The sequence below is a fragment of the Solanum stenotomum genome, chromosome 5 (assembly GCF_019186545.1).
Source record: "Solanum stenotomum isolate F172 chromosome 5, ASM1918654v1, whole genome shotgun sequence".
Lineage (NCBI taxonomy): Eukaryota > Viridiplantae > Streptophyta > Magnoliopsida > Solanales > Solanaceae > Solanum > Solanum stenotomum.
The window spans coordinates 47,006,453-47,015,857 of record NC_064286.1 but is presented as its reverse complement, the minus strand read 5'-3'; the positions used below and the strand labels follow the sequence as shown (position 1 = coordinate 47,015,857).

General features: G+C 38.5%; 1 protein-coding gene across 1 annotated transcript; it reads right to left on the bottom strand.

Annotated features, from left to right (window-relative positions):
• Positions 1–3,878: 3,878 nt before the first annotated feature.
• Positions 3,879–4,640, bottom strand: LOC125864063 (uncharacterized). The gene is made up of 4 exons (XM_049544005.1): positions 4,566–4,640; positions 4,343–4,508; positions 3,989–4,096; positions 3,879–3,946 (listed from the first exon to the last, which is right to left on the bottom strand). Exons 1-4 carry the CDS (start codon positions 4,638–4,640, stop codon positions 3,879–3,881), a joined length of 417 nt encoding a protein of 138 aa, XP_049399962.1.
• Between the last annotated feature and the right edge of the window lie 4,765 nt (positions 4,641–9,405).

The following is a 9,405-nucleotide window of genomic DNA, read 5'->3' as shown; positions in this document are numbered from 1 at the left end:
AGGTGTAGCGTAGGATAATTATTACCTTTATTTTAATATGCACTGAATCAAACATTATGATAATTTGGTATGGATACAAAAATATCATAAATTACATTATGTATTCTATATGCATATTCATATTGGGTAGATGAAGAGACTAGCTGTTAATCATGACTCCAAAACTGATAATGGCTCAACTTGGAAAATTTGCAAAGATAATGAATTGGGATAGGAGATGTTAGATTAGTATAACAACTAAGAGCAAATATTAACATCAAAGAATGTGTGGCAATGGATAGGGTTGCTCCTCTCCAAACTAAAAGTTATGGTCGTTTGAAGTTGACCAAAAACTCAAGTTTAACACATTTAAAAATTTCCAGATTTTTATACTTTCCAAAAATGACTATTTCCTCTTTTTAAATTCCTCTTTAGTTCTTTCTAGTTACAGGGTGTTACAATATCTCCCCCTTGGGAACATTCGTCCTCGAATGAGCTTACTCTTTCTAGGCTAAGGGTGTAACATCAACTTCAAACATCCAACAAGCAAATGCAAACAAACAACGGGCTCACCCATAATTTAAAGAGTACTAAGAAGAGAATTAGTACCTTGGTCTGCATTTTCTTCGGATTTAAAGATATGTGGATATCTCTTCTTCACATCCTCTTCAGCTTCCCAAGTAGCTTCTTCAACAAATTGGTTCCTACAAAGGACTTTGACTGCTCTTTTGTTCTTAACTTGCAAACTTGACGATCTAGAATCTGAACCGGAATCTCTCCATAAGATAAGGTATCCTTGATCTCAATATTTGCAGTTGGTATGATCACTGAAGGATCGCCCATGCACTTCTTCAACATAGAGATGTGAGACACCGGATGAACCGCGGCTAACTCTTTTGGTAGCTCCAACTCATAAGCTACATTGCCAATCCTCTTGGATATTCGATAAGGTCCAATATACCGGGGACTAAGGTTCCCCTTCTTACCAAACCTCATAACACCCTTCATGGGTGAAACTTATAGATATACCTAATCATCTACTTCAAACTCTAACTCCCTTCTCCTAACATCAGTGTAGGATTTCTGATGACTCTGTGTCGCTGTCAACCTCTCTTGAATCACTTTCACCTTCTCCATATCTTGGTGAACTAAATCTGGTCCTATCAACCCTGTTTCACCAACTTCAAACCATCCAATATGAGATCTGCATCTTCTCCTATAAAGAGCTTCATAAGAAGTCATTTGGATGCTAGAGTGGTAACTATTGCTGTAAGCAAATTCAATAAAAGGTAGGTGATCATCCCAATTACATTTGAAATCAATCATATATGCCCTCAAAATATCCTCTAAAGTCTAAATAGTGCACTCTTCTTGCCCATCTGTCTGAGGATGAAAGACAGTACTTAAGTTAACCTTTGAACCCAAGCCTTTTTGGAATGACTTCCAAAACTGTGCAGTAAATTGCCCACATTTGTCTGAAATAATGGAGACCGAAACTCCATGAAGTCTAACTACTTCTTGAAGATACAACTTAGCATAATCTTCTGCCGAATAAGTGGTCTTTACCAGCAAAAAGTGGGCTGATTTCATCATTCTATCAACAATCACCCAAATAGAATCATGCTGCCTGCGAGACCTTGGTAACCTTGTGCTGAAGTCCATATTAATCATCTCCTACTTCCATTCCAAAATTTCTATATTCTGAGCCAAACCACCGGGCCTTTGGTGCTTTACTTTAACTTGTTGGCAATTTGGACACCTAGCAACAAATTCTGTAATGCCCTTCTTCATACTATTCCACCAATACACCTCTCTTAAGTCACAATACATCTTTGTGGAAACAGGATGGATGGAATATCTGGAGCTATGATCTTCCTCTGTGATCCTCTCTTAGAGTCCATCCATAATTGGTACACATAATATGCCTTGATATCTCCATACACCATCTCCCCATTGTTCAAAAGCTAATACTTTTTGCTAATGAACATTTGTCTTCAATTCAAGAAAAATTAGGTCTTAGTCTTGCTTTTCTTTCACATCTGACACTAATGATAATTAAGCCCCATTCATCACCACTACTCCTCCTTCTGTGGAATCCATTAGTCGGACTCCTAATCGTGCAAGTCTATCAACATTTTTTGCTAACTTTCTTTTTTCTTCCTCAACATGGGTGGTACTACCCATAGACAACCTTCTTAAGGCATCAACGACAACATTAGCCTTACCTGGGTGATAAAGACTACTCATGTCATAATCTTTGAGTAATTTTAACCACCTCATTTGTCTGAGATTAGGCTTTGTCTAAGTGAACACATACTGAAGACTCTTGTGATCAGTGAATACATCAATATTAACACCATACAAATAATGGCGCCATATCTTCAAAGCAAATACTACATCAGCCAACTCTAAGTCATGGGTTGGGTAATTCTTCTCATGAACTTTCAATTGTCTAGAGGCATAAGCTATAACCTTGCCATTCTACATTAACACACAACCCAAGCCAACTCTAGATGCATCACAATACACCACAAAACCTTGAGTACCTTCTCGTAAGGTCAATACTGAGGCAGTAGTCAACCACTTTTTCAATTTTTGAAAGCTTTTCTCACAAGCTTCAGACCACTGAAACTTAATTGTCTTCTGAGTCAACTTGGTCAAAGGAGACAAAATAGATGAGAATCAATCTACGAAACTTCTATAATAGTCATCCAAACCCAGGAAACTCCTAATATCAGTTGAAGATGTGGGTCTAGGCTAATTCTGTACTGCCTCAATTCTGAGTATTAACTTTAATTCCCTCTCCAGACACAATGTGGCCTAAGAATGCCACAGACTCAAGCCAAAACTCACACTTAGAGAACTTGGCATACAACTCTCTATCTTTTAAAGTATGAAGAACTATTCTGAGAAGACTAGCATGCCCTTCTTCATTCCTTGAATAGATTAGTATGTCATCAATGAAAACGATAACAAACATATCTAAATAAGGTTTGAAAATTGTATTCATAAGGTCCATGAATGTTGCAGGCGCATTAGTCAAACCAAAGGACATGACCAGAAACTCATGATGGCCATAATGGGTTCTAAAAACAATCTTTGGAATATCACATTCCCTTACTCTTAGCTAATGGTAGCCAGATCTGAGATCTATCTTAAATAAACATGTGGCACCCTGAAGTTGATAGAAAAGATTATCAATTCTCGGAAGAGGATACTTGTTCTTGATGGTAACCTTGTTCAACTGACGGTAATCTATACACATCTTAAGGGAACTATCATTCTTTCTCACTAATAAGACCGGAGCTCCCCAAGGTGAGACACTTGGTCGAATAAAGCCCTTATCTAGGAGATCTTTCAACTGCTCTTTAAGCACTTTCAACTCTGTTGGTGCCATTCTATATGGCGAATGGATATAGGATGATTATCTAGAAGAACATCTATACCAAAGTCTATCTCTCTCTCAGGAGGGACTACGGGTAGATCATCTGGGAAGAGTTCTGGAAACTCTTTTACTACTGGAACTGACTGAATAAGAGGTATCTCAACACTAGAGTCATTAACTCGGACTAAGTGATAGACACATCCCTTGGAAACCAACTTTCTTGCCTTAAGCTACAAAATGAAAAAACCCTTAGACACTATTGAATTACTTTTCCACTCTAAGACTGGCTCATTTGGGAACTGAAACTTATCAACTCGAGTACTTTTACAATCAACTGAGGCATAACAGCATGAAGCCAGTCCATACCAAGAATGACATCAAAATCTACCATGTCTAACTCAATTAAATCAGCCATGGTACTCTTGTGATTGACAAAAATGGTACAATCACGATAGACTCTCTCTAATAGAATAGACTCACCAACAGGTGTAGAGACACTGAAGGGTTCACTAAGTTAATCAGGAATGACATCAAAATTCATAGCAACATATGGAGTTACAAAAGATAAACATGCTCCTGGATCTAGAAAACATTAAAGATTAGAGTCCAATATTTAGATCATACCAGTGACAACATCTGGCGAATCCTCTTGCACTTGGCGATTAGTGATAGCATATAGGCGGTTTGATCCTCTGCCAGTATCTAAAGTAGCTCCTCTATGTGCATCTCTGTCTGGTGGAGCAATTGAAGAAGACTGGGCTCTGTTGCCCCCATTACCACTACCTTGCTTGTTCTTTGGACACCCTCACATGAAATGCCCATTCTGACCACACTCGAAACAACCAGTGGATCCCTCACGACAAGTACCTAAGTGGTTCCTACCACACTTAGCGCAAGTAGGAGGCTTACTACCCCCTTGCACCACACTACTCTGAGAATATACAGGCTTGGCTTTGAAATTCTGACTATTTTACTCACTTTTGTTGTTAGGTGCAGGTGCACTAGCAGACGATGGAGTAGGTCCCTTCTGTTTCTGCTGGAAGGATAACCGGTTGGCATTACTCTTATACTGCCCAAACTTATTCCATGTCTTTGCCCTCTTGTTCTTAAACTCCTCTCTATCCCTCAACTTCTCTTCCTCAACCTGATGCACATAGACCATCAACCTTGAGATATCCATGTCACCTATCAGTATTGCAGCCTTACCTTCCTTACTCGACAGATGAGACAGCCCATCAACAAACAAGCTCATTCTACTCCTCATGTCTGCAACCATCTCCGAAGCATAACCGGACAGTTGGGTGAACTTCAACCCATACTCATGAACACTTAGTGACTCTTTCTTAAGGGTAAGTAACTATCGTACCTTAGCCTCTTTCAGTTCTAGGGGAAAGAAACGTCCCGAAAAGGCCTCCTCAAAACAAGCCCAACTTGTAGGTGGTGCATCATCAGCTCGATTTTTCTTTCATTGATCGAACCAAATCCTAGCGACACCCTTCGTTTGGTATGCAGCTAGTTCCACCCTCTTAGTATCAGTAACATGCATGACATCAAATACCTTTTGCAGCTTCTTAATAAATGTCAAGATGTTAAAGATAGTATAAAAATTGAAGCTAGAAAATTGTATGACTTGCATAATTCTAATAGAATGAATGTAGTACGTAATGAAGAGCCTCAAAGTTCTATGAGTAGATATAATGAAGATGATCTTGATGATATGATAGATTGTTATCTTGAACTTTCTCATAATGATAGAAATGATTTTGATGCATATATTAATCAAAATATAGAACCTACTACTGTTGATCTTCTAGAATGGTGGAGCAATCGCGGGAAGAGATTTCCAAAGCTTCAACCGGTTGCTCGAGATGTCTTAGCTATTCAAGCATCTTCAATAGCTTCGGAAGGCGCTTTCAGTGCAGCAAGATTTCAAATTGGAGAGCATATATATTCGTTAGCAGCATATAGCTTGGAGATATTGGTACTATTTAGAGATTGGATTAATGGAGAGAGAAGAAGTTATGGTCGTCCACCTTTACCGACCAAATTTGAAAATGATGTTGATGAAATAAAGCAAGATTTTAGTGGCGACGACATTGATGCAATAGAGGAACTATCTAGTCAACCAATTCCGGAGCATGTTACTAGAGAAATGTTAAATGATTTAAAAAAACGATTTCCTTGGTAGCATGAACTATTAAATTTAAATGTCTATTAGTATGAGTATGATAATTAGAGGTTTAATTCAAACAGAACCCTTCCTAGAAGGTGGCTGTGTAGATTAGATTTTTTTATACTTTACTAATATTTGTTAACTAAACTTGTACTATTTATTTAATTAATATTAATAATAGTATAGGCTATTCGCCTTAAATTTTTATTATTATTGTCTTAAATCTAAATTTTCAAACTTTTAAAGTGTGAAATTTAAACTTTAATAGTTTTAAAGTTTGAAATTTAAATTTTCAAACTTTTAAAGTGTGAAATTTAAACTTTTATACTTTTAAAGTTTGAACGTTTGTATTTAAAACTTTAAAAGTATAAATTTTTAACTTTAAAATTGTAAAAGTTTTAATATTATTTGAGTAATGTACCTAATTTTTTTAATTTTAATAATTAATTAATTAATTTTAAATTATAACCATTGGGACCCGGTTTCCGGTCCGGTCCGGGACGGGTATACATATTTTTGTCGGAACTACCGGTTCCGGTCCGTCCAGGTTCCGATTCAGACCCAGCCCGTGGTGCCTGGTTTCATTCCGATTCTGGTCCTTTCTAGTTCGGTAGTCCCGATTTCGGTCCCGTTGCCACGCTTACCAGTGGGGTTTGCAGGAACTAGGCATGTTGATTGGTCTAGTTGGATACGATTTGAGCCAATAATTGGATCGCATTCTGGAGCTCTACATTCGTAACCTCATGGTTCGGGATCGGAGGAACTGCATCATAATTTGGTGTGTTAGCTCTGCGAGGAGGCATGATCTAAAATGAATAACGAAATATTAGAAAGGAGAAGTGGAATCACACTTTACGCACGATAGGAATAACAAAAGAAGTGAAGTTTTTCTTAGAACACCTATTAGCCTTCCCCTTATAGGTGTGACACGCTGGAAACTCATAAGAGACTCTACTTAGTGTGGCTTTCAGACACCCTAGAACTCTTGAACCTAATGCTTTGATACCAAGTTTTTCACGCCCTGAGGCTACCTCTTAGGTGTGATACGGTGCTAAGTATCATGAGTAACCCCAAGCTAACCCATGGGCTGAAATATCTATACAAGTTCAGTTAAATTATGCATTGTGCGGAAGCTAAAAACAGTTAATGTATGAAATAGGGAAAAAACCATAAGTCTTAATACATCAAATATATGAAGAGTATAGTGAGGACAGAAACAATACTTAACAACTCGAGCTGAATCTGCTCTATGTGTTAAATCCTCTAAGTGAATTGAGTTGCTGGGTAATTCCCACAGCTAACTCTAACAAGACTGAAAATGAAAGCTAACATGCAATTGATATACTGAGTAGCTTAAAATAGTGATAATTATTTGAGAATGCAACATACATATACTGAAAGATATGGCATTCAAATTCTGAAACATAATTTTCTGACCGATTTACCAAGCAAGTATAATTCATGAAATACTAATAATTAACACAAGCTAGGGTTCTTAGTTGTATACATGGGATTATATTAATTCTCCAAGAAATATGTCATCAATAACATAGAAACTATAACAACTAAATTTCAATGGATCCCTAAGATTTAAGAACCCTTGGTGTGAACACTATATGGAGAAACTGAAGATTTGACTGAAATCTAGGGATATAATGGGTGAAAGGAACCCAATAGTGTTTTACTACATACCTGGTGGAGAAAACTATGGAGACATTCTTTGGATTTTGGGGCTGAACTTGAAGAAGACCTCTGCTTGTTCTTGGGAGAAAATGTCGCCTCTTTCTCTTCTTTCCTTCTAAGTTGGATGATTTAGAAGAATGAGGGTTTTAGGTAGTTTCTAACTAGATTACTAGGCTTAGACTGAGTAAAACAAAGTTTAAGCACCAAACAACGCAGTTTAAGTGGAAAATTCATAGGGGAAATGAACAATGCGACCCTAACTTAAATGTTGAGAAGTGACTTTAAGAGGGGCTTCACGGGCCGTCATGGTCACCACGACCCATCTAGTAGGTTGTGAAGATTCCTTGTCCGATAGGGCTTCACTAAAATGAGTATAACATTTTATTCCTGACATGGAATTAGGTAAACTTGGCAGCATTTGAAAGAGGACTCAAAGTTCTTTAGTTTGATAGATCATGGATCACTTAATTCATTTTGTGCTGAAAGATATGATCATTTCAAGTTGACCAAAACTCAAAACCTAACAATCCTCTTTCACGAATGACTTCACGGTCCGTATGAAGCTCCACAGACCGTTTAGGCATCTGTGGTCCTTTACATTGACCTTGGATGCAACTTACTTGACATGTTGACTTGTCCAGACTCCTAGACGGGCCGTCGAGGTCACCACGGGAAGCCTTGGATACTCTCTCATGACATAGTTAACAGACCCTCATCCCCTACACGGACCGTCTAGGGTGTCGTGAATGGTCTATGGTCCATTTTGGATTCGTGGATAGGCCTAATTTCCCCTTTTAGACCTTTCTCAAAGTCCGAGGTGTTACAAAGGGCATAAGCCACAACTAGCAAAAGGGACCCAGGGGTGTTTCAACTTCGAAGAGGATCTCAAGTAGGCTCCAGGCCACCGTGGATCGACATCCACTCCCAAGGGTATCACAAAGAGGCTCCAAGTTCGAGGTTCTCCAATCCTGAGAAAGCACACATCCTCCGGTAAATGCCTTAAAGTCGTTGAAGTAAGGAGTGTTGACATACAGACTAATAAGTTGCGCAAATGACAAAACGCAGGCTCAAACTATCAGACCCAAGTCTGCTATCCAGTTTACAAGGGGCTAGTCTGTTCGAGTAGCATTTGAGAAGTACCAACGTCATACGGTTCACAAGTCTAAGGCAACACTAGCCTATCTTTTACTAAGGCCAAACATGCTTTAAGAAACATGTAGTAAAACAAGTAAATCACACACGTACAACCTCAACTAATCATGGTACTATCCTTAGAATAGTAGTAATCAACCCTAAATCATGGTTTCTACGAGAAAAGTAGGAATAACTAGCTACCCGCTCCTAATTCAAACCAATTATCATGAATTTACATACTCATCCTCAATATAAATAGAAAGAAATTCGTAGCCTACATGTAGGCCGATCGTTCCAAATCATAAAAATGGAATATTTACCTCCTGAACAACCTCTGAACGCTGCCACACTATCAAGAAATGGATCACAATGTCAATATGGTCTTTTAGACACCAAAATCACCCAAAATGGAGACATACCATTTTAGAGTCAAATGGGAATCATGGGATCCGTGTTGGAAATTTTGGAATTGCTTCCGTCAAAAGGTCCTAAAACCTAACTTGAACTTGTATACCAAAATGGGACACAATTCATGCCCTAAAACAATGAAAAAAATAACACACAGCTAAAACACAAATAAAAGGAAAAGGGGCAGCATATTTCATGCCAAATTTACCTCGAACGGAGTGTCATAGACACAATCCAACCACTCCCACATAGAACTGATAATTACGACTGTGTGAGACTTCAAATCACCAAAATTAGAGTTTAGACAGAGGAGAAATCACAATTTTACTATTGGAGCCAAAGTTGAGTCATGACTATGGCTTAAATAGAGGGACAGGTCGATCAGCTGCTTGCAATCGCGGCCGGCTACTTGCAACTGCGGCCGGCTGCACGTGAACGTGCATTTTTGGGCACCATTTGTTCATGATAGTGAGGCTAGGTGTGCAAACTCGATGCATCAGCTGACAACAAAGTGCTAGGGCCTGCAAACTTCAACCGGGTGCTCGAGATTCATCTAAAACCTCGTGCGTTCAGACGAACTATGCAAATCCATCAGAAATGGTATCTTGGACTCAACGAAACCATCAATATTCCTATCAGAGGT